This window comes from Mugil cephalus, chromosome 3 (assembly GCF_022458985.1).
Source record: "Mugil cephalus isolate CIBA_MC_2020 chromosome 3, CIBA_Mcephalus_1.1, whole genome shotgun sequence".
NCBI lineage: Eukaryota > Metazoa > Chordata > Actinopteri > Mugiliformes > Mugilidae > Mugil > Mugil cephalus.
Window position 1 is genome coordinate 7,701,969 of NC_061772.1, and position 11,934 is coordinate 7,713,902.

An 11,934-nucleotide genomic window follows, 5' to 3' on the forward strand; every position below is an offset into this window, starting at 1 on the left:
TAGGGAAACAGGTTGTTCACAAAATCAAAGTCCAAGCTGAATTGGTAAACCTTCATGTCAGTCCCTGCAACCTCTCCCACTCCGTGGACAGCCAGCCGAGTCAGTCCCATCCAAAGATGACGGATAATGTTGACCAGTTCCAGCGGCTCCTGAGGGGTTTGGGGACATGTTGTGAAACATAGTTTTCTCCAAGGAGCAGGGCCACGGACGGTCCACTAAACTAATCATCGTGTCAAATGTCGTCCTGGTGGTTACTCCTGGGACAGCATATGACAGATAAGACATGCTTCTTATCTCTCCCCTGCTCATCATCAAGTGTGGCTGTGGCGTTCACCCAGAACACTCTGACATCTCACTTCCCACAGCATAGACGAACACAACTAACATAGGAAGGGCGAGGGAGGGGCGAAGGAGAGAAGGGACAAAAAAGGAGCCGTGACGGACGTAAAGGGTGCTATATGGGATGTGACGGGGTGACGAAAACTATAACAGGAAGAAAAGAGTGAAAGCACTAAAACGGAGGCAAGAACAGATCCTTAGAGTGCCTGTCTTCATGCTGTGTCTTTAATTGTGAGGTCATCTGTTAGTAATATTTGTAATTTTAAATTACGTAAGACAAGATAAACTTTATTGTCTGTCATGAGTGACCCACATTTGTCTTTGACCGGTTCATAAAAACATCTAAAACACTATAAAACAGAGAAGGAAATACATACAATCAAACTGCCTTGAACTGTTAACAGCAGCATGAGTCTAGACCAAAAAGACACACTTTTACACACTCGTCAGGAGTCTCTCATGTAGCTCTGTGCCCCTCAACTTAGTCAATTACTCCATAAACATAAAAATATGTTACATTTTATGGTTAATGCTCAGAACATCTGAAATAATGGCCTTCAAAAGCATTTGATTTTTTCTGATTTTAAATGCTTTTTTAAATGCGTTCAGGTTGCAGTCTCCCCTGGAGGCGTGGGTTCAAATCCCACTTCTGACAGATACCTTTCTGCAATTTCCCCATTGTGGAATAAATAAAGGTATTCTAATTGAACAAGAGTTTTTTTTCCATGTCTGTGTACTCAATAAGCATTGAAAAGTAGCAACACAAACATAAACGTGCTAAATTTAAAATGATGCATCACTGCAGGAATGACAAGACTCTAAACAAGTCCCTAGTGAAAAATGAGCCTCTTTTTGAGCGGCCTGTCGTTCCTGATCTTGGTCAGGGGGCGCTTCTAATTCTTTTATACATATATCAGATTATTTCAACTGCTGAGTGCTCAGCTGAACACAATAGTTCTTGTATCCCAGAGCTTTTTTTCGTGTTGCTCAAGATTGCATCGATTGCATTAGCATGCAGTAGGGGGCCAGTGGAGGCGGAAACACAGTCTGATTTGACTCAGAACAGCAAGCTCTTTTTGGCAGCAAATTCAAATTCAACCCACCACCCAGATGCCTCCCCCCGGTGGTCTGTGTTTCTGTGTTTACCACTATTAAAAAAAAAACATCAACAACAACAAAGCACTCAAACTAAAGCTTTGTGTGAGAATTTAACTTCTGAACAAATATATCATTGTGCGCTGTGCAAAAAAAAAACCAAAACAAATGAAAGACAGAAAACTGAATACACCTTCTTTTCAATACTGATGACAAAAGGGATCAGATGGTGGATATGTTTCATAAGTCATCTCAGCGTGAGTCTAGGATGAGAGACAGTCAGCGGGGTTAAAATGGGAAAGAGAAAATCCTTGGGAGACTCCATCACAGAAACGGCATACTATGAGGAGCTGGCAGGAAACCACAGAGAGCGCGCTCTCTGCAGAGCTCTGCTGCCCTGGGCAATCCTGTGGAAAACTGGGATCTGAGTAGAATTGAATTTTTCTCTTAAATCTCAGTGCTTCTCCTCTTTTTGTCCCCGTCAACCGGCTCCGTCCTCTTTAAACCATAAAAGGAAGATGCAACCCCGTGCTCGATGATTTACTGCGACTGTGCAGCTTTCTGTTGCTCCAGGACATTATTATTTTGACTCAAACCGAGTTTCAGACACTGGTTCGCCTCTCGCAGCTCAGGGCGTCCACAGTCTTCATTTAGCTTTCATTTCCGTTTTTAAAACAGCACCAGTCAAATCAATAAGTTATTAGGTGAGTTCAGACCGCTCTCACATGACTTATTTCCTTTTGCTCTGGCCCTGACAGTGGGCTTAGCATGAACTATGCACAGCAGCTTCAGGTCTCTGAGCTCAGAGATGTAAGAGATCACCCAGGCAGAGGTGGAACACAGCCCAGGGGACAATCGCCAGAGATTACAGCAGGCTTCATCTGTGCTGCAGCTGCATAGGCCAACACAAAGAACCACTACTCCCAGGTCTCTGCGGTTGTTTTCGCCGGGAGCGTTTTTTTTTTTTATTAAATCAGTATTTAGAAATGTTTACTCCCTTCTTCATGTTTGTTTTAATTTCGCCTGTGCACCACAGCAGAAGGGTGTGTACTGGGGAGGAAGGGAGGGGGGTGGCAGTAGGGCTGAGAAGACTTGAGATGAGTTTCCTGAGCAAATAACACAGCGGTGAAGCTTAATAAATTACCTGCCACATTGCACTTTGAAACACTTTCAATGGCTTGAGAGGTAATAAGGCCGCAGAGTGATGTGATTACGAAAAAAAAAATTCTTGAAAATATAAGGGAACGCAGGAAAAATATGAGCATGCCTTTATGGTCACATATATATTTCATTATGAAAAAAATAAACAAACAAAAAAAAACATCTATTTGTTAACCTGTGCTTGTGAGCCAGGAACCAAAGAGCATATGTCCTCCTCAGACTAATTCCTTCTAGTGATTCGGACAGACCTGAAAAGTAAAGCTCAAAAAATATGTTTCTTTCTTCTTCTTTAAAAAGATATTGCAAATACATGTCACCAAAGAAACATATTTTCACTTTATCAACAGTCTTCACAAAGAGCATTTCTCTAGAAGAAAGGAAACCCATTAACAATGTAGTCTGTGGATTATGCAGAGTAACATGACTAGTCTCTGTGGAAAGAAAGACGCCTATTAAATTTTTTAATATCATTTTTTAAATGCCATGGCCAACATAAACACAGTCCAAAATGAAAACCTAGGCATATGAAACTAAACCTTTTTGCACAGATCATTATATTCAGTCCGCTGGCGCTCCCTCAGGGTTTATAACAGCTACTTTCTGTTGGGAACTAATAAGGTCCAGCGATGTTGAACGTCACAAATAATATTCTGCAAACATTTGACCGGACTGCATTCACTTTCCATTACTATTTCCACATCATTGTCCACCATTTAAAGGTCTGACTGGGCCCTTTCACGTAAATCCGTTCCCAATATGTCACCTGAGGAGGGAATCAGTGCCACTAGCTGTTCATCATTTTATAGGACACTTGACATCTAATAATGGTGACAGCATACGGCCCAAGAAGTGCAGGTGTTCAATACCCTTGAAAAACAAGCATCTAAACCAGGCATGCACCTGGTAAAAAAATAAAGTGCGATTTTCTAGCTGCCTGCTACTTAGTTCCGGATGTTGTGCTCTGCTACTAAAACAGTGGACAAATAGCAGTTACTGTTGTAGCACTCTGCTCTCTCATTTTACAGGAGGGCTGGTAACCTGCCTCAAAACTATTAATCACTCTTTGCATGGGAGGTGAATGGATGACGCATCTACTAAAGTATTACATTTGTGATGTGAGTATACAGTCAGAATGTATGACTCTCTCTAGGGTGCAGAGAGACCTGGTTAGCTTCATATACAGCTATGCTGCCCATGAGAGCTCAGTCTCCCATTCATGATACTTTTTAGCACACACACAACCTTCATTTTCGACCACGTGGTCCTAACATTTGAATTTCATATGAAAACTAAAAAATGATTCATCTATAGTACCAAATAGTTGACGCAAGCGCATGTTGGATCTCATTCGAATCCAGTGTCTCAACGGTATTCGCAGTTCCTGGGACACAGGATGTTGTTGGATATAGTTTGGCAAAACCCTCCTTCAGTAGTGTCCCATCACTGTGGTGAAGAAACACGAAATGAACTCAGGCTTCGTCCATCCAGTAGGCTTTAGCAGCTTAGTGCAATAAGTATTTTCCGAGAACAAGTCTCTTATACTACTAGCATGAAGAGCCAACTAGCAACGGTCCACAGTGTGGTCACGGTTTAGTAGAATTTGCGATGGGAAAATGCTTCAACTAACTTTAAAAGCTTACTGAACTAAGTTTTTAGTGGTGACTTTCTTTCTAGCTTCGTCTCTCCTCTCAGTCCCACCCACCTGGAAACCCAGTAGGTTAACTTGAACATCACTAACTGGCTAATCAAACAGATTGGCGTCTGTCCATACCATTTGCGATACCACTTGTGGTGCGTTCAGGAACCATGTGGAACATAGGACATTATGTATATTTAATGAATCTTCCCAAATGCCAATAGTCCTTTATGTAATTTCTGCATTTTACACTTTCCAGCCGCAGGCCTCATAAGATCCTCTGGTGGGCCGGTTTTCCCCTGAGACCTTATGTTTGACATCCCTGATCTTAACAAATGCTGCCGTTTCAAAAAGGATAATTCAATCATTAATCACTTATTTGTATGACAATTAATTTGCAGGAAAAGAGATTATCTTATCTTCTGTTCATTTGGAAACATTTCACAGTCACACATTCATCTACAGTTTCTATTTGAGCACTTCTACAGGCAACAAATTAAAGTGTCCCTTTGCCTTGAGCTGGACATTAAGAATGCCTGAATACCACTCATGGCTTGTGCCTGGTCCTATTTTCCCATGAGACGACAAAAAGAGGCAGGAAGTCTCCAAGGGGCCTGGCTAGACTCGGTGTGGCCTGACTACTGATAGTAGCCAAGATCTGACCAGTTCTCATGTTGTCAAGAGAAAAAGAAAAACACTTGGCCACTGGACACATAACGACCGGGGAAAACCGAACAGCTGAGGCCACGGTGAGCTTGGGATCAGAGTCTTACAAAACGAAAGGCTGCTAATAGATCAATGTATGCGAAGTATCAAGAATTGATAATGTTCATTCTTCTATTAAAACGAAATCTCAATCAGGACACCATAGGTCTTTATGTAGTATAAATAGTCTAGGATTCAAAGGTTTTTTCAACTAAGAACCACAAAGTTCAGAACCCAGATATGAATAATTAATTATAATATATATATATAAGTGCTTCATTATAGACGGGGGAGGAAGTACATGTTGATGCTGTGGTTTACTCAGTCTTCCTCTATGTTGTAGAGCAGCATGTGAGTTGGTCCAAACCTCAGACATGAGAAGTTCCACTGACTCAGCAGGAACATCAGAATATCACCCATAATTTACTCTTACCATTTAATGGTAAAACCTTTGATTGCTGCTTCTGTACAAATAACATTACACCAAGGAACCAACTCAAAGAAGGAGGGCTAGATAGATACATTCAAGTACACGCATTTGTTGCTGATTTCTCCAAAGTCACATCCATTCTGGTACTGCATTAATAACACTGACAGGGACACTTAGTCACTTCAGTCCTGGAGCCAATGAAGCAGGATGAAGGATGGTGTTGATGGGTGTGTGTTTATGATATCCTTGGCTGTGCTGGACACTAGAGCCAACGTCAGAGGGGCACAACACAAAGAGAGTTTGACCTGAACTTTACCCAGCGGCACATGCTTAAAAAAAAGGGGAACTATTTCTGAATGTTGGGCCCGTCGGATCCGTTTTCAGCTGAAGACACCAAGTACACAACAGATTGCACTTAGTGAAAATAAGGTAGGACGACCCCTGGGGTTGAGTACTCACCACTGTAGAAACGGATCAAACAGCTTAGGTCGGAGTTGGCGGCTTCTTGCTGCACTCGTACAGAGTCTGCATAACCAAGAGACACCAGGTAGTCGTACACCATCTGGAGTGGACGCTCAGAGGGGTCGAGCCTCCTGCAGGGCCAGAGAAAGGGAGAGATGGCGTGACAATGCTGACAATAGACATCAACTTGCCATAAAATAAGACAATCTGACCAATCGGATTCGACAAAGCACAGCGAGGAATGAAGCGTCTCTCAACAAACGCCCACCCACTAAAGCATAAACCGTGCTCGATGGGGCAGCTGGCCAAGCTGGAAGCACTATTGCCAAGAATATTACCATAATCAACAAGCTGGAATTTGACCAAACCAAGAACTGCAAAGAGAGTGCACTTGTGAAAAATCCAAGAGTGTAATTGGTTCTGCATCTGCACCTTCAGTAGCTGTGGAGATGGAATACGAACCACCACCATCATCACCACAGGAACCAGGATTTACAACACACATTTAGTTTAACATACCTTTCTCTTGGGCAGTACTCCTTACCTTATCAGCCTTAAGGTCAGGAGATAATATTTCTGCATCACATATTTGGGTTGTACCTGACTGAGCTGCAAAGGTCACACATATTTACATTTCTGAGCGAGGAGCTCAGTGATGTAGGAGGCCTGTGGTATCAAGCTGCTAACTCCCCTGAGAAGAGCCAGTTGATATGTCTGGGAGGCCTCCCTTTGGAAGCGTTCTGGGCATGACAAACTGGGTGGAAACTCTGGGCAAACCCAGAACATGTCGGAGGGATTACATATCCCATGTGTCCTGGGAGCACTTAGGGATCCCCCAAGGAAGAGTCTGTTGCTGGGAAAGAGAGCTCTGTACGGCTTTGCTCACCCCACTGGCACTGTGACACTGATCAGGATAAATGGTTCAAAAACAGATGAATGGATGTCCTCCATCAACTCTACTGTCTCAGTAAATTGATCTTAAAATGGAATATCTCCACCTGAAAATACAAGCAGGAGAGAGCCCAGGCCAAGACTCGCTAGAAGAGCCGTGTTGCTACAAACTACTTAAATACAATCATGAAAAAAAGGCTTCTATCATTTTCCTAATTCAAGCCCTTCTTCACTGCTGTCAAGAGCTTTGTGTGTTTCATGCTCTTTGATACAGTACCTGCATCTATGATCAACTGCAATAATTAAACCTATTACCCACTTCGTGATTATGTAAGAAAAGCTTTTGAATATAATCTACAATACGAAGAGGAAACATAAAGGCACCTTTGACGTTAAACATAAATGGAGTTCTACTGCATGTATTTCCCATTAAGTAATGCATTCATGGCTATCCTGACTCGACTTAATGTGCCGTCTTCTGCAGTGATGGATTTTTTTCTTTGCATAAACAGAAACCAAAGTTCTCACAAGCTGCCAAAAGACTGTTTTTGAAAGTTGAGGACATTAATATTGAATTTAAATCCACCCGATCATACTCGCTGGCAGACTGCAGGTTAAGAGCTTTACTGCTGAAATACACAGTGAACCAGCAGAGCCCATCCATGGGCTTATCAAAAGCCTTTCAATCATTACCAGTCCGCACTACTCTGCAGTGCCAACAGCTTCTCGTCAATCTAAAGAATTTGTTTCATGCCTTTAGCCTCCAGTCACGTATCCATGGCATCACAGTAAAGCAATTAATGCTTTCCATACACATTTTTACATTACATGTGGAAATATTTCTTTTTAGCAATATCCCACAAATAAAAATCCCGAATGGACAGATACACAGGCTATAAATCACTGAGATTTAAGCTATAGCTGACCACTGATTTCAGACTCTCCTTTCAAATATCCTCAAATAGATTTTCCATGGAAAGTAAATGAGGGATGGATTCCTTCCTGGTCACGCATCAGTGAAGCAGCTTTTTATCCTTTCACGGATAATTAAGGGGTCATTTGCTATTTGGGTCTACATATGTCTTGTGGAGATGAGCATACAGTCAGTGATTTACTCATACTTATTCAAGGTGACATTCTCTTTTTATTGTTTTTTTTTCAATATATTTTTTGTATTATATAAATGAAAAAGAGAAATTTATATTTATTCAGAAACAAAATGCTTCTGATTTGCCTCAGTTAGATAACACTATAAGCCATTACGCCCCTTTCAGCTGTGTTTTGTGAGAGATGGTAGAGATGTACTTCCATTCGAGCTGTCTAAACCAGCTGCATACCGTCTCGTGTTTCACTTGCAATATACTCACACAACAATAATCCAAAGCATTTTTTTCACGCTTTGCGTCATTTTCGCTTTTAGTTTTTCCAATGCATGAGCTTCAATAAGCTGAGGGCTGCAGATTGCACAGGGATACAGCACTGAATAAATTGAAAGGAGGCTGGAGGCAGTCAATGCATAGCAACTGATTTAAGCCGCATCACCCTTTTATGAAGAAGCTCATCTCATGACCATTGACCAATAAGCCACTACATTACACCCATACCCATACAGCTGGACTCTGAGCAGGCATCTTTACTAATGAGGCTCAAATACAGAGGACAAAAGGAACAGTCGTGACTTGTCATATCATGCTCTTACCTGACCAGGTCTCCATGCAGCTGAACGTAGAGCCCCTGCCCATCCCTCTGAGCGCACAGCTCCTCCACGGTGGTACTGGTGGAGCAGAGTACCAGCTGCAGGTCCGTCTGAGGGGTGGAGGAGCCCTGCGGGCCAGAGGCAGGTGGCTGGGGGTCCACCGTCCCCCCATACAGACATACGCAGCCCCGCTGGGGGTCCCCCTTTAGCCAGTCACGCTCTCGTGATCCAAATCTGGTCTTTCTCGTCACGCAGCCTCGACTCCCGTTCCGCTTCATGTTGCGCTGCTGACACAGAAACAGTCTCTTTAACACGCAGATTGCAATCAGATACGTGTCAACATAACAGCCAAGAGGTGCCTAAAGAGGGTGGTTCAAAATGGGCTGCCCGCAGTACCACATACAATATGCCATGTGTTCACATCAACCCTATCTGTGCTGGTAGTTACCCGGATAACCCAATATGTGACTAACTGTCATTATATATGGTTTCAAAGCTTCTTATCAGACTTAAACTTGGACAAACAGCCTCTGTCCATAAGCCTCTGTTGCTAACAGGAATATCACGTTAGCTGTGCTTCTCCCTCATCACTTGTGATGATGTTAGCCGGATGTGGGACGGCCTGACGTTTTCCTGAAAAATTATGCGGTGCTGGACTCCATGAAACCAACATTTATAAGGAGCAACATCATGCTGAAACCAGCTGCTCGTGAAGTTTGTCCAGGATCCATCTCGACCCTGCATCTACCCAGAAAATTCACTGACTGAATGTGAGAGCACACCTCTGGACAGCGTCCATTTTGGAGACTTGCTACTGTGATATTCAATGAGGCATGCAGTTAAGAGCGGCAACTAATCCTCATTTATTCTTATTGTCACACACAGTTTTGGTTAGTTTAAAAACAAAATCTTGGTCACAGTAGCTCTGTCACAAAATAATATTAGGAATTGTTAAAGTGATTGAAAAGTGATTTAATAATAAATGACAAAGTTATTTTCTCCTACTTGAACTAATTATTTATGTGACAGATCCTTTCAGCTATCATGTCAAACAGAAAGCCTCATGTGAGTATTTAATATATATATATATATATATATTTCTTTATACATTTACTTAGTGACTAAGTCATTACTGACTCAGCATTGACCCAGAAGTTAAAATGTTGAGGATGCGATCATAGACAGGTGAGTTTAAATCCTACACCTGTTGAAAAAAAAAAAAAAATGCTTGGCACAGAGAAAGTAGCTATCTATCTACCCTTCCCCTGTTCAACTACAGTCAGTGTGTGATGAATAAAGCTCCGAGCTGCTGCTGCTGCTGCTGCTGCTGCTCAGTCACTCAGTGCTCGACTACAGATGTACTGGGCAGCTCCCAGGTGTGGGTATGTGTCACTGCGTGAATGTGTAGCAGGCCTTGCTGACTCAGGAGGAAGCACGCACACACACACACAAACACAAACACACACACACACACACACACACACACACACACACACACAAAGATACTCCATGTCTGTTCAACTCTGGGTGAATAAATTCACATCTTTGTCAATCATTGATGGATGTCTGCATGTGATATGTATGCAAATCCTCACGGAAAAGTACTGACAGAAATAAGCTTTGCTGAGCTGCAACATTACATGGAATCCTAAGACATATCATAAAATATGTTTGACACTGGCATATTTTATTGCATATTTTGAAATACAGCCCGTTCTTTGAAACGTAGAGCCCAGCGAGGCACACTGACTAAGACTCCACAGCTGATCTCTCTTTCTCTCTCTAGATAGCTGGGGACTTACATGTCATTACACATCATGAGTCTTGCCCTAAAATGACATAAAAACTGTTCAGCAGTGGGCCTTCCTGTACTACAATGTATGTGTGGTCTGTGGCAACTAGTGCACAGAAAGGTAATCATCCACAGATCAGTCATCAATTAGAGAATATCAATCACTTCCAGGCGTTACATAATGTTGCCAGGATGCGTTTTAATTCATGCACTTTGCCTTGTTTCAATCACCCACTGCAGTGTAAGCAAACCTACACACGCAACAGAGATACGTGTCGTGTCCTGTTTGAATCACCCACTGCACCGTAGGAACAGACATCATCTCCCATGACCTGCCTTTAAAACTCGGATCCCCGTTGCAGCGTGAGCTCCGGGACCACTGCGGCTGCCGCGACCTGCAGTCGGATTCAGCCCCGCCTGGTGGACCACCGTGTCCGGCTGCCTGTCTATGCAAGCCCCGTTATCTCCGACATCACCTCCCTTCTTGGTGCCCGCTTGAATGTTGGTCGCAGCAACCGCTGCGTTGTTATCCTCGTCCTCCATCGCCATGTATGATCCCCTAGAAAGAGCGACAGAAACAGAGCGCCGTCCCGGTGCGCGACTCGCAAATTCCCACGGAGCGGTGAAAAATCATCCTGTGTCGGTGCAGCGACGCCATATCCCGACTAATCTGACTGCTGTCAGACGGGCCTGCCGGAGAGCTGATCAATAAACATTAGGTGGGCGTGTTCAGGCTATTTATTATTCAAGAGCCGCTGGGCCTTTCCGAGGGGAGAGGGATGGGGCGAGTTTAATGATATATACACACACACACATACACTGTATCGCCAAAAGTATTCACTCACCTGCCTTAACACGCGTATGAACTTAAATGACATCCCATTCTTTAGCCACCGGGTTTAACGTGATGTCAGAACGCGCTTTGCAGCTATAATCCTTCAACTCTTCTGGGAAGGCTTTCCACAAGGTTTAGTGTGTTTGTGGGAAATTTTGACCATTCTTCATGGAAGCACATTTGTGAGGTCAGACACTGGTGTTGGGTGAGAAGGCCTGGCTCACAGTCTTTGGTCTAATTCATCCTAAAAGTGTTATATCAGGTTGAGGTCAGGCCAGTCAAGTTCTTCCACACCAAACTCCCTCATCCGTGTCTTTGTGGACGTTGCTTTGTGGACTGGTGCCCAGTCATGTTGGAACAGGAAGGGGTCATCCCCAAACTGTTCCCACAAAGTTGTGAGCATGGAATTGTCCAAAATCTCTTGGTATGCTGAAGCATTCAGAGTTCATTTCACTGGAATTAAGGGGCCAAGCCCAGCTCCTGAGAAACAACCCCACACCATAATCCCCCCTCCACCTAATTTCACACTTGGCCCAGTGCAACCAGACAAGAACAGTTCTCCTGGTAACCACCAAACCCAGATTGGTCCATCAGATTGCCAGATTTGTCACTCCAGACAACGTCCCCACCTCTCTAGAGAGTGCTTCACACCATTGCATCCAAGGCTTTAGTTGCGCTTGGTGATGTATAGCTTGGATGCAGTTGCTCGGCCATGGAAACCCATTCAATGAAGCTCCCCACGCACTACGAAAGTTGTCGATCTACGCTCACTATGTGCCCCAGCGTCCACCGACCCCGCTCTGTCACTTCATTCGCTTCCACATTGTTATGATACCACTGACAGTTGACTGTGGAATATTTAGTAGTGAGGAAACTTGACTTGAAACATGAC

At 43.4% G+C, this 11,934-nt stretch overlaps 1 protein-coding gene across 2 annotated transcripts in view; it reads right to left on the minus strand.

Annotated features, from left to right (window-relative positions):
- The window catches only part of phlpp2 (PH domain and leucine rich repeat protein phosphatase 2), a 31,175-nt gene extending 20,279 nt beyond the window's left edge, over nt 1–10,896 (minus strand). Inside the window, exons 1-3 of one of the 2 annotated variants that reach the window (XM_047580553.1) lie at nt 10,544–10,896; nt 8,419–8,699; nt 5,826–5,959 (exon numbers count right to left, since the gene is read on the minus strand). In XM_047580553.1, the coding sequence (XP_047436509.1) occupies nt 5,826–5,959; nt 8,419–8,699; nt 10,544–10,756 (628 nt within the window). In that variant the 5' untranslated portion in view covers nt 10,757–10,896. Of the gene's footprint in view, nt 1–5,825; nt 5,960–8,418; nt 8,703–10,543 lie in introns of both variants that reach the window. The other variant, XM_047580552.1, reaches the window with a different exon arrangement.
- Nucleotides 10,897–11,934: the final 1,038 nt, after the last annotated feature.